We start from the raw sequence: 13305 nt of genomic DNA on the forward strand, positions 1-13305 counted from the left end.
AGCATCAACTAGTGAAATAAAGATGGAGGATATTTTTTTTTTCTCTCTCTCCAATTTATGCAGGTTTAGCCAAAAAAGTGAGAATAGAAAATTTTTTTTTTTTTTTTTTTGTGGGAAAAAAGAAAAAAGTACTTAAAGGAAAAACCAACGGAGAATTAATACTTGACGAAAAAAAAATACCTAGATTGCACTAGCCACTTCAATGTTTAATTGCATTATCGAACATTGTGATGGTTCACTTGTGTTGGAAGCTTATGCATCTTTCGAGGCTACAATTGCACATGACAATAGATATAGAAGTGCAAAGCAATCATAATTTACATTTCATAGGATATGCCAATTTTAGAGAAATGTACTTTTTTTAAAGTTGTAATTTGTAAAAGAATAAACACAATTGTTGGAACTGTTAACTTTGTTCGCAAGTCATTGCAATTAGCAAATATCTCATTGGGGTTCTACTATTACCGACGCACTTATTGATAAGCCTTAGTAATGGTGCTTTGCATTGTTATGTGAAAAACACAGACAGCATCTACTTTGCCCTTTAAAAATTGCATGATACCTTTGTTATAAGTACTTACTATATATACATTAAACATTGGAATCGGGTTATTGCTTATAACAAAAGATTATTACAACTCCAAAGAACAATCTCCTTGCCAATTGCCATTAGCTTTTGTTAATGCTTCACTTAAAATATTTATATACCTAACTCTTTGCATTGACATCAGCAATTTAAAAAAAAAAAACTCTTCACATTGAAAGTATAAAACAAGGAATCACGAACCATATCAAATCACTTGCTTCCCTTTTATGTGAAACTCTTTTGTATTTAATTGGTTGGAATACTCCTACTACTACCTGAACGGCTGAATCATTCTCTCTCTTGGTTAACCCCAAATTATCAAGAGGTACAACTTGAACTAAAGAGTGGTCCTTTTTATAAGAAACTGATAAAACCATTATTGTGTAAAAATTAATTGTTCACAACTGTTGAGATTATATCTTATGATTGATATATAATAAAAATGTTGTCGATGATGAGTATATGTGAAAGTGATGTTGCACTGATCATCATTTATTGTAGGCAAATGGAACAAAAAATAGAAGTATGGAGCTCAGATTTCCAATGACTCATGTGTAGGGGGACATGCTCAAAGGAAATGACCTATTCTCTAGACCAGATAGCAACTAGCAAGATTGGTTGGAGGCACTACAAAGATTAAGTCAATGAAATGATTCACATAATAAATTCAGAAAAATCGCAAAGTAACTAGATGATGGAATGCATACCTTCCTTACTAATTTGAGAGAGTATTATAGCTAGGATTCCCTCAATGGAGGTTGGTGGTGCTTCCACATGTAGTCAAGTAGAAAACTTGACAACACCCCTCTAATGTTAATTGAGGTGACATAATTCTAGGGCTCCTTCCTTACAACTTCAAGGAGGGATAGCCTTGTTACTTTACATCAAACGCTTTATGGGGGGTTTGTGAGGATTAGTTAATGCTGGACGTAACAAATACAGTCATTTTTCTGATGCTCCTTTTAGGTAGACGAGTTTGGCAAATGGCAACTGACTTCTACGTAAGTCCTTTTCCCTAGTAGGGCTGAGGTAGACTATCCTAATGAGAGATTTAATAATTCTACGCACAACTCAATTGTACTAGGATATTTTGACCGAAGGGTCATACTTGGGGATGTGATTGATCAGTTAGCTTGAGCTCAATAGAAGGCATTTGGTTTAAGCTTCACACTTTCAGGTTGTACCCATTAAGTTGGACCGGGGGCGGAACTAAGATTTTTGGGTTGGGGAGGTGTATGTGCAAGTTAGATTTGAGCTTATATGAGGGATAAAATAAGTTATTTAACAATACATTTAAATGAAAAAGCTTAAGAGTGACAAAGGTATACAAGCTTTGACATATCACAAAGGTTAGAGAAGGAGAAGAAGAGGCCACTCTTGTACAATAAGGGTGTTATTTATTAAAAGAGAGACATTGTTTTCTACCTTCCTATCTTATCAACTTTCTACTCTCTTCTCAAAAGATCTACGAGGGTTCTTACCCTAAAAGTCCAGCTGCATGTTCCTCTTATAATCTGAGGAATATGGCTGAGTACAAAAACTGGTGTTAAGTTATCATTTCTTATTTTTGGACCTTGCCATAGCCGGGGTACTATTTGGAGACTAGAGGAGAGAGAATATGCCAACATGGCATTGTGGCATGCAGGTAGGTGACTCTACCATTGCCTGGGGAACAACTCTTGGGCAATGAGAGGGACATCAGAAGTACTGTAGGTGATATATGTGTCTCTGAAGTGGTCCAACATGTACTCAATAAATAAGGGGTCTTCCTATAGCTGTTGATCTTAGAAAGTCACTATCTCCCTTTTTGTGAGTGTTTGAGTACCATGTTAGAGGCATATCTTATTTCATTCCCAAGCAGTCATGCCTTTGGCACGGACCAAGGATAGGATTTTGTAGCTAACGTTTCCTCTTTCTCTGCTCATAGCCACTCCACGTGTAGGGTCCAGATCCAACCACATAGACATTCCGCCATGCCTTGGTTGGTGAAAGGTACAGGGGGAGAGGTTTGAGATTAGGCCATCGTATCGATTTGCAATTTAAAAATATCAAAGTATATTTGTGTGTGCGTACAGGTTTGCACATTAGTTTATAAAAAAGTTAAATCTTTTACTCTAAACTAAGTCATAAACCATATATATGTTTTATACAAAAGTTACATGTTTACAAAATTATCTTACATGAGAGTTTTACATATTTCTAACTTCTATCGATTACAAAAGTTCTCTAATTTTCTATAGGCATGTATACCAAACATTCAAAATAAATTAGCATCTTCATTGAAAGTTATGCTCGACGATAGTTTTTCATAAAATACAATTCATGGTAGTGAAAATATTAACAATTTCTTTTCTTCCGGTTTTTTTTTTTTCAAGGAGAAGAAAATTGTTGTAGACAAAGGCCACTTAAAAATAGGAATGAGAATGGGAATGGAAAAGCCAAGCTAAACTAATGGCTTAACATAATTGACACGAGGGAGAGAGTATCAATAGTAAAAAGCTATGGTAAAACTAAGTCAATAGATTAAAAAATGACTAGATGGTATGACTTCAAGTTTGCAAAGCAAGCTTGGAAAGATCACTTAATGAGAGCAGGTGCAAGGGCCAAATTTTTTTTCTTGGGGGGTGGGGGGCTGGGGAGCCCTTACAAAAATGGTCAGGGGTTGCTAGTTTTATGTAATATAGAAGAGTTTTAAAAAAATTTGGCCCCCACCATCCAATGTAGATGTAGTACTGCCCCTAGTTAGACCTACTCGTGTTAGACACAACATTATGAGCTTGTTCAATTTCCCCCCTCCTTTTACCACATAAACAAATTTTATACACACACACATAAAAAAGTTGGGCTAAACTATTATTTTGATCTTTATATCTTTGTCATAGTTTGGGTTGTCCAATAACTTGATGGACCCGATCCATCTATTTGACTTGGTTTGAACCAGTTAGCGACATGTTATTCGATGTGAAAGCCACTTGGTTCTGGTAGGATATTCGGTATAGGGACTCAAAACTTTGAAACCGCCCAACCTATTTTTACCTTTTCATCTTTGATGATTGCTAGAGATTGTAGTAGTTCATGTTGAGATTTAGCCATTTTGGGATTTTTTTTGCAAAATAACACCATGCTACTAACAATTTTGTTAGTTAGCAACATTTTCAAACTATTTAGGAAACTAGCATATCGAGTTGAGTTCAATTAAGAACTTGAGCCTAATAGACTCGATTTCGGTGCTTTGGTTATAGCTAACGTGGACTTCATAAGCCACATGTACCTAAAACTCGAGTCTTTGAGACTTGAGTTTCTTAAGTAAAATCGAGCCTTAAAGGCTCAAGTTTGAGGTTTTAGTGGATATTAATCCATGTGGTCTCTTGGTAGTCCCTGTTTCCCCTAATACAGCCCTAGCTTCTTCTCATTTGACCCTACACAACCCTAACTAACAGCTCTCTTACTCTCACTCCCTCACACAATCCTAAATCATAGCTCTCTTACTCTCACTCTCTCACAGCAGCTCTTAATCTCACACTCTTAGCCTCTCTCACCATCTAAATAAATTTACATTTCAGGTAAGAGTTTTATAAATTTGCACTTTGGAACTTCTAACAAATTTATTTATTTATTGAGTGAGTGAGATCTATGACAACTTTATTAAGATATTATTCTAAATATTGTGAATATTTATTTAGTTGTTAGTGTAAGTTAATCATTTGCTAGGTTTTTATAAAACACACACCAACCTAAGAAATGCTGCCAGCAACCCGCTGGTTTCCGGCCAATTGATAGGAGATGACATTGATAATACAAGTATAAAGATACCATTTGAAATTTATTAATATAAAATATCCAATAGAAATTGCATTCATTAAATATCAGCTGTAATCATAAATAATATTGTATAACTAAAAGAAAAGAAATATAAGAAAACGACTTACAAATTAAAACATATATTCATAAATAATTGCATTTTTTTATTATTGAAAATGACTCATTTCTAATGATACACCAACAACCAAAGGGTTTGCTATAAAACCCCATTTTGATGAACAATTCATAACCCAAATGCATAATTTATGTAGTAACCCACCAACAGTTCAGCGCACCAACACAAAAAAAAAAAAAAAAAAAACCCACAAAACAAAAAATGCATAATTTAAGCGATTAACAAAGAAACTGAACAAATTCAGGGCCCAGATCAAGCACAAATAAGTTTCAGCTAAACACAAATAGAGCACAACCCAATTGAGTGTATGGAGAAATGATTTTCCTTTTTCTAGTGCGTGTGTGAATGTTTCACGAGTTTTTAGGTTTGGGTGTTTGACTGTTTTAGTGTTTCTGCTTGACTGTGTGGGGTCAGTGAAGAAGCTAGGACTAATGGGTACGGGGTTTCACTAAGGTAGGGTGGCCGGAATGTTTGGGTGAGTATGTGAGTTTCAATGAGGAAGAAGCTCACAGTGTGTGGGTTTCATTGAAGGTTTCAATGAGGAAGAACTAAGGAGTGTTTGGGTTGAGGGTTTCAATGAGGAAGAAGAAGCTTGTGTTTGGGTGAGGAATTTGGTTGAGGAAGAATGAGAGTGTGGAAAGAGTGAGAGTGTGTGGATAGAGTATACGAGAGTGTATGGCAAGGAATTTGCTTTATGGAAGTTGGGCCTCTAAGGCTCGAGTTCTAGGTCGATTCCACATGGATTAAACACCACGTTAGCTACATCAAGAACACCGAAATTGAGTCTTTTAGGCTCGAGTTCTTATATTGAACTCGAGTCTCCTAGACTTGAGATGTTAGTTTCCTAAATAGTTTGAAAACGTTGTTAACTAACGAAATTGTTAGCAACATGATGTTATTTTGCAAAAAATCCGCCCTTTTGACATTGGTATGGTCTAGATTTCGCCGTCGATGATTAAATTTAAACGTGGAGGTCGAGATATGGTAGGCTACCAATGGTATTGGGAAGTTTGAAGAAGATGGAGATTGAGATTTCCCTCGACTTTTGTCACCTTATGTTGCCATCAACTCTCCACTAGAGATTCTTACAGAGGCAACTATCAAACTTTTTGGCTTGTTGACTCGATAACCAGTGGATCAATGGTTGACATCAGTTCATTGGATAACCTTTACTCCTACTCCAATGTTGTTGAATCTAGTGGGAGGCAATTTTCAGAGTAACAGTGTGAGAGAGAGCAATATAGTAAGTTAACACACATTTGAAACGAATTAAGAAAATAGCATCTCGAGTTTTAGAAACTCAAGTTTCATTTTAAAACTCGAGTCCCAAACACTCGATTTGTACTTGATGACTTGGACAAGAAATGCCACGAACGCCACATAGATCTCGAGTCTTAAAGACTCGACTTCTAACAACAGACAACAAAGAGACCCAGCAGAACGTTGAAGACGAGAGATGAAGCCCAATAGAAGAACAGAACGAAGATGATGAAGAAGAAAGAAACCCCGGAAGATTGAAACCTAGAACGATCTGAACGAAGATGATGAAGAAGAAAGAAACCCAGGAAGATGAAGAAACCCAGAACGATCTGAACGAAGATGATGAAGAAGAAAGAAACCCAGGAAGATGAAGAAACCCAGAACGATCTGAACAAAGATGATGAAGACGAAAGAAAACCAGGAAGATACGATCTGAACGAAGATGATGAAGATGAAGAAACCCAGGAAGATGAAGAATCCCAAGGAAAACGAAGAAGAACGCTAGGTCTGACTGAGAAGATGAAGGATGATCTGAAAGGGAAAATGATGGAACTCGAGTTTCTAAAGCTCGAGTTCTACGGGGAAGCGAAAAATGGTGGAACTCGAGTTTCTAAAACTCGAGTTCTACGTGGAATTTTTTCCACATCAGATTTTACCTCTTGGGTCTCGAGTTTTAAAAACTCGATTTCTAATTAAACTAGAGTTTTTAAAACTCGAGATGCTAGTTTCCCAGTTTCTTTTGCAATAGGACAACTAACTATATTCTTAGAAAATTAACGTTAAATAGAAAAAAAATTCGATCTAGTGGTGGGTTGAGGGCAAACCTAAACTTGCCTGACCCGTGAATAGTTATAGTTGCAATTTCACCTTATACATATACGGACAAAGTTTGGTCCTAAACATGCTTGACGTTATCTTTTCCAACTTATTACGTGACAATTTATAAGAATATCTATTTCTATTATTTAAACAAGTTATATAACTCATTAAAAATGTTATGTGACCTAAATTACACATAAATAATCTCTTTAGTCTCCACGTAATAGGTTGGAGCAAAATAGTTTTGTAGCCAAACTTTTGTGTATGTTTGACATTAGTTTATAAGCTCAATTTTTGTGTACAACTTTTTAGAATTTCAAAATTCTCCATTTTTTCTAAGGTATAAGTACACTTTAGCATAATTTTAGCAAATTTTTTTTAGCCAAAAGTTAGATGAGTTGTCTCCAAATAGACACAAATTATCTACATTTATTTGTGACAGTTATATCAATTTGACTTTCAAAATCAAAGTCATTCATTGTCAATTTTATCCCTTAACTGTTACTATCAAGACAATATATGCCAAAGTTGACGATAAAATTGACCAAATTATGCTTTAATAAAAAATAAAAAAAAGACCAAATTAATAGTTGAGAGATGAAATTATCGTGAAGAGAACTCTGAGGGGTTTATTAGAGTGAAGGTAAAATGATGAATTGGTCTTGCTGGTAATTACAACAAAAAACTTGGGAGATTTTTTAAGTTACTTCACGACTGGTGATAGTAACACAAACCCGTTCTGAAAGTCTGAAAGATAGAAAGAACGAAAGAACAATCTCCTCTTTAGTCTTTACATTTACAGTGTCACAACCTCTCTCTCTCTCTCTCTCTCTCTCAAGCAATGGGCTTTGTGGTGGGAAGCTCTTGCTTTTTACACTCTCACCTCTGCCAATCTCGCTTTCCTTCTTCTTCTTCTTCTTCTTCTTCTTCTCAACCCATGTTCTTGTATTCTTGCACAAGAAATGCAGAGACAAAGAGGAAGAACATTGTTCCAATGGCTTCTATGCACCATGAAGACCCAAACCACAGCGTTCACTTAAAGAGGAGGGCGATTCTGTTTGTGGGTATTACGGTTCTTCCCTTATTGCAACTCAAGGCTAGAGCTCTTGAAGGTTTAGCAACAAGTAAGACTAAAATATCAAAACTCTTTGGCTTTCAAAGATTTACATATACTGCTGCTTCATTCTTTTTATGGCTCTATGATTAAGAAGTTCTATTTTTGTAACAAGTTGATGACTTTGGTGATATGGGTCTTTAAGATTTTTGCTTTTCTAATGTGTTCTTTAGAAGAAAAGTTGATTGGGTTTAGTTTAGTGTAATTTGTTCTGTTCTATTTGAATTTGGGACTTAAATCTTATTCTTCTTATTTCTTTTTAATAGGGTTAGTTACAATCATTGTTTCTTTTTAGTTTATACACTTTCTTTAAGCAACTCCATATTATTGGTGTGGTAAATTTTGAGTTTTGTCTGTTTCTTGTATTGGTTTAGATTCTTTTTCAAGACAATGTTTTCTGGGGGGGTTAAGGGGGCGTTTGGTATATGCACTTAATAAAAACTGAAAATTGTTATTTGAAATCATGTGTGGAAATACGTGGGGTGAAAAAGTGTGAAAAAATGTGTAATGTTGATTAAAAACTGAAAATTGTTGTTTGAGATGGTGTACCAAACACCCCCTAAAATTTGCTAATTGCCACCTCTCTGTACTACTGAATTATTATTTTTAATTAATATTCAGCTATTTCATTTATGTGTGATAATAATGGCTGGTTACCTCTAACACCTGTCGGTTGAATTGGTTTTTTGCTGATTTAGTTTAAGGAGGTACTTGCATGAATAATGGTAGGAGAACCAAAATAAATATTTAAAGATAATGAACAGTAATGTTATCTTGGTTTGAGTCACCTAGTGTAGTGTAAAGTATAGCAATCTAAGTTAGGTTTCTGTGATAGGGGGAGGATGACAAGAAATTAGTGGCAAATGTTAATTTTGGTTTTAATAGTTTAGCATGAGAACCTGTTAAAAAAAATCAGTTTGAAACAGATGTAAGGATATGAATCCAAATCGGTACTTAAGCATATCTATTACTTTCAAAACCATAAGTATACAGTCTAAAATTATGATTATTAATAAAGGAACTTGTCTTATTATACTATTTGCTTTAAGTAAATTCAACAACAGTCTATTTGGATGGTAAAATTTGATGGTTCTTAGTAGTGTAGACCAGTAGTTTGTGCTAGATTTGGAATTATAAAGAGAGAAGTAAGCTCAAAGCTAATTATGCCATGGCTATTGCCAGATGTGTTTTAACTTTACCATTAAAAATACCTATCTTTTGTCATTGAATTAAAGAAGGGTAAGTATATACTATTATCAATGTTTTGCCTTCATGACTGAAATGATGGGATTAATATGACATCCCCCCCCCCCCCCCCCCCCTTTTTTTTTCTTTTAAAGAATGATTTCATGAAAGGTGTAACTTTAATTTCAGAGATCAAGTTCTAATGGCAACCTTGCATTTCAGCATATGTTTATTATAGCCCATTATGTGTGCACCCTTATATTTCTTGGTGGTTGTGACTTGTGACTTGATATAAAGCTTTCAAGAATTCCACAAATGACTCAAGGTATCTCATATGATATAGGTTTAGGAAAGGCTTTTTCCAATTCCTAAATACAAATACACAAAATAATGTAATGGGAATAGATGAATTTTAAATTAGTTATTGATTAAGAGAGAGATGCTGGGGTTTAAAATGGAGATTGGATGGAGAGGTTAGTGTTGTTTGGGAAAAATATTGTGGCATGAAACCTTTCATTTTTCATTGCTTCTCCTTAATATTCATGGTATGAAAGTTGCTTAGTAATTCCTGGCATAAAGTTGATTGCCCCTCACTCCTCATTTGTAATGAAGTGACCAAATGTTATGCTGGCATCGACCTTCCAAAAGCCTCCTCCTTTTTTGAGGATTGGGATCGGCTGTGAATTTCACTGCCCCTCACTCTATGTATCGAAAATTTCTTCTTAAGCCCTGGAATTATAATCATGTTCTTCTCCTGGTCTTTTCAACTTGTATAATAGTTACATTCATACGACTAGACTTATGATTTGAGGGGGTTCTGAAGTACTTTCCAACCGTCATACTAGCCTGAGATGGATCATCTAGGATGTAACCATGTCCAGGAACAAATGGCAAGATCTAAGCTTAGATGTAGCAGTGCACATTAGTGACTTGGCATATGATGATGTTTTTCTATCAAGAAACTCTAATTTTGATAATTTTGATAAGGGTGTTTGGAAATGCTTGTTTTTATAGATTAAAGAAAGTGAATGTCACAAACATATTTCCTGGACAAATATGTCTATAAAAGAAGGTGAAAATAAGGGACTTATGCTTATTTGTTTTTTTGGTCATATAGTTTGTTCAAACTTAATAAGGCTTGGAGGATATTTCTTCACCTAAGGATCTAAAGTATATGGATACTGCAACTTGCCAGCTTATATTGACAATTTGATATATACACTAATGGTGAATTGATACAATGTTTATTAGGGGCTTTCTGATTTTCATGGACTTCTTCAGTTTTAATATGTTGTATAATCTCTCTCGAAAAGATTCTGATTATGTGCTTAATCTTTAGGTGCTTTCTCTGTCATGGTCTATTCTTTCTCCATCTTAACAATTATTATTGCGTGTACCCGATTGCAATCTCTTCAGTATGATTGTTTATAACGTTATTCATTTTCTTTCAGAAGAAAGTGAGCTACTGAAACCAGAGGAGAACCAAAATGCAGAGGTCTGGATCTCTGCTATATTCTCAAATGAGTCTAGATTAGTATAATCTGTTGTTTTTATGTTTGTGTCTTTGAAACTTGATGTGTTCTCAAGTAAGTAGCTTTTATGGACAGCAAGCACTTCAAAGAGATGCTCCACCGAATCCCTTCCTGTCTCTGCTGAATGGTCTTGCAGTATTTGGTTCTGGTGTTTTTGGTGCACTCTATGCTTTGGCTCAGAGAGAAAAGACAGCTACTAATGCAATAATAGAATCTGTAAGCCTATTTACTTATGAAATAAAAAAGCATCTTTAAGCTGCCAATGCCTTTTACAGTCAAGGTTTCTCATAAGCTAATATGACTTGGCACCTTTGAGCATTCAAGAGACACCCTTCTGAAGGGCCTTTTTTGTTTTTTCCCCTTGCAAAAGGAACATGAGGTAGTTTTGAAGATATAAAAGTTTGTTCTGCTACTTGGATGCTCGAATGCTTCTGTTGGGATAGAAAGATCCCTCCCTGTGCTCCCTTTTTACTTTTCTCTAAGTGGAATGAAAGAAGAAAAATTTGCAAGAATATTTTTACTTGTTTTGAGCTTAAAAAAGATTAAACTACTCTGACTTTATTGCCAGACCTTTTTATTTCTTTGGCTAGTTGTTGGATTTTAACCCATGCATGCATTGGTTGAGTTTCACAGATGAAGTCCCAACTGAAAGAAAAGGAAGCTGCCACTGCTTCATTAGAGAGAAACTTTGAATCAAAGTTACTGAAGGAACAGGAAGAACGAACCAAGCAACTCAGAAAGGCAAAGGAGGAGCAGCAGACCTTATTGAGCCAACTAAATGCAGCAAACAGTACGATCAGAGGTTTGGGACAGGAGCTGAAAAGTGAGAAAAGATTGATTGAGGAGCTTAAAGCTCAAATTGACAGTCTTGAGACCAACCTTTCAAAGGCTGGGGATGATAAAAAGGAACTTGAAGACAATTTGAAGGAAAAGCTTGATTCAATTCAAGTCTTACAGGAAAAGATCAATTTGCTCAGCCTAGAGCTCAAGGATAAAGAAGATAATGTTCAAAATCTTAGCTCTTCTCTTGCTGAAAAGGAATTAGAGTTGAACAACTTGAATTTTACCTACAAGCAAACTAAGGATGAACTTGCTAAAGCACATTCAGAAATACGGGGAATGGAAGGTGAATACCTAAAAATTCAAAAGGAACTAGAATCAAAAAATTCTATGGTGGATGAATTAAATACAAGAGTGAGTTCCTTGACTTTTGAGAGGGATGATTATAAGAGGAAATTGGATGTAATTAAGGAGGAATACAATGATCTAAAGTCATCTTCTGAGAAGAAGGCAGCTTTGGATGCTAAACTTATGGGAGAAAAAGAAGAGGAACTTAAGCAGCTAAAGCAGAAGCTTGAGCCTGCTCTACATGAAGTGAGTGAAAACCAAGCAATAATTGCTGATTTGACCCAAGAAAGAGATAGTTTGAGGGGAACGCTGGACACAGAATTGAACAATGTAAAGCATCTGAAACTTGAACTCCATAACACACAAGAAACCCTTGGAAAATTTAGAAATGAAGTTTCTGATCTCAGAAGTCAACTAAAACAGTCTATGAATCTGTGCTCAGAGCTTGAGAGTGAGATCTCTAGGGTCCAGGCAGAGTTTAGTGAAGTGAGGGAATCACTACAGAGGAGTCTTGATGAGGCAAAACTAAGTAGTGAAGTTCTGGCTGGTGAGATGACAGCAGTGAAGGAAGTTCTGAAGAAAACAAACAAGGAGCTACAATTTGTGTCCCATGAACTGACAACTACAGTGGAAGATCGTGATAGACTACAAAAGGAATTGGTTGGTGTCTATAAAAAAGCAGAAAATGCAGCCAATGATTTAAAAGAAGAAAAAAATGTAGTTTCTTCTTTAAGCAAAGAACTACAGACTTTGGAGAAGCAAATCTTGAAAGACAAAGAAGCTCGAAGATCTCTTGAAACAGACCTGGAAGAGGCTACCAAATCACTTGATGAGATGAACCGAAATGTTTTTGTACTTTCTAGAGATCTAGAGAAGGCTAATTCTCGAATTTCTGAACTTGAAGATGAAAAGGAGGTGCTTTACAAGTCTCTTACAGAGCAAAAAAATGTATCTAAAGAGGCCCAGGAAAACATGGAAGATGCTCATAATCTTGTCATGAGACTAGGGAAGGAAAGGGAGAGTTTGGAGAAGCGAGCGAAGAAGCTTGAGGATGAATTGGCATCTGCCAAGGGCGAAATATTGCGGGCAAGGAGTCAAATGAATTCGTCAAAAGCTCTTGTAAATAATCAACAACCACAGCAAGAAGAAGCTGAAGGCAATGTTACAGTAGCTGCAAAGAAAAATGTTAGGAGGAGAAAGGCTAGTCCCCAATGAGTAGGTATCATGATTTCTGTAACCTTCCCCCATTTTCAAATGTTCTTGTATCCTCAGAAGTGAGTTTTTTTTCGGCTCTCTTCTTCTCTGACATTTTTTTTGGGCGCAAAACAATTAGATATATCGAGGGTTGAAAACTGATTAAAGCATGTATGTTAGGATTCTCATTGATGAGTTTTGTATCCATTGTATGTTCTTAGATGTATAGTATCAATCCCTGTAATTTTTTTGACTGGGTGAAGTATTCTACTAATTTTTCATTTCTTTTTATATAATATATTCATTTTTAGCTAGCTGCTAGCATTATTCTGAAAAATTGTTAGTCTTCTAAATGAGTCTAGCTTTTGTTTGTCTGCTTGGTTTATTTATATATTTATTTAAATTATTAATCTATATAACAAAAGGTTGGAACATATATACTTGGTGTATGGGTGTTTAACAAATTTGCACCGTGCACTAGGGTATAGAATAATCTGCAATTATTTTTGAGAAACCCCAGGTGCAAACGTTTTCTTAGATGATATTAAAA

General features: G+C 35.5%; 1 protein-coding gene across 2 annotated transcripts; it reads left to right on the plus strand.

The window, feature by feature from the left end:
- Nucleotides 1-7291: 7291 nt before the first annotated feature.
- On the plus strand, nucleotides 7292-13078 carry LOC142637355 (MAR-binding filament-like protein 1-1). 2 transcript variants are annotated; one of them, XM_075811633.1, is made up of 4 exons: nucleotides 7292-7726; nucleotides 10356-10396; nucleotides 10509-10649; nucleotides 11067-13078. In XM_075811633.1, exons 1-4 carry the CDS (start codon nucleotides 7444-7446, stop codon nucleotides 12774-12776), a joined length of 2175 nt encoding a protein of 724 aa, XP_075667748.1. In that variant the 5' UTR covers nucleotides 7292-7443; the 3' UTR covers nucleotides 12777-13078. The 2 variants fall into 2 exon arrangements, with proteins under 2 accessions (XP_075667748.1, XP_075667747.1); XM_075811632.1 differs by having other exon boundaries at nucleotides 7293-7726; nucleotides 10353-10396.
- Nucleotides 13079-13305: the final 227 nt, after the last annotated feature.

This window comes from Castanea sativa, chromosome 5 (assembly GCF_040712315.1).
Source record: "Castanea sativa cultivar Marrone di Chiusa Pesio chromosome 5, ASM4071231v1".
Taxonomy (NCBI): Eukaryota; Viridiplantae; Streptophyta; class Magnoliopsida; order Fagales; family Fagaceae; genus Castanea; species Castanea sativa.

Excerpts from the sequence above, each read along its gene's own strand:
- LOC142637355 (XM_075811632.1), top strand. The coding sequence starts at position 7,444 with ATGGGCTTTGTGGTGGGAAGCTCTTGCTTTTTACACTCTCACCTCTGC. Across the intron at positions 10,397-10,508 it reads AGGAGAACCAAAATGCAGAG|CAAGCACTTCAAAGAGATGC; the intron begins GTCTGGATCTCT and ends TTTTATGGACAG. Across the intron at positions 10,650-11,066 it reads CTAATGCAATAATAGAATCT|ATGAAGTCCCAACTGAAAGA; the intron begins GTAAGCCTATTT and ends TGAGTTTCACAG.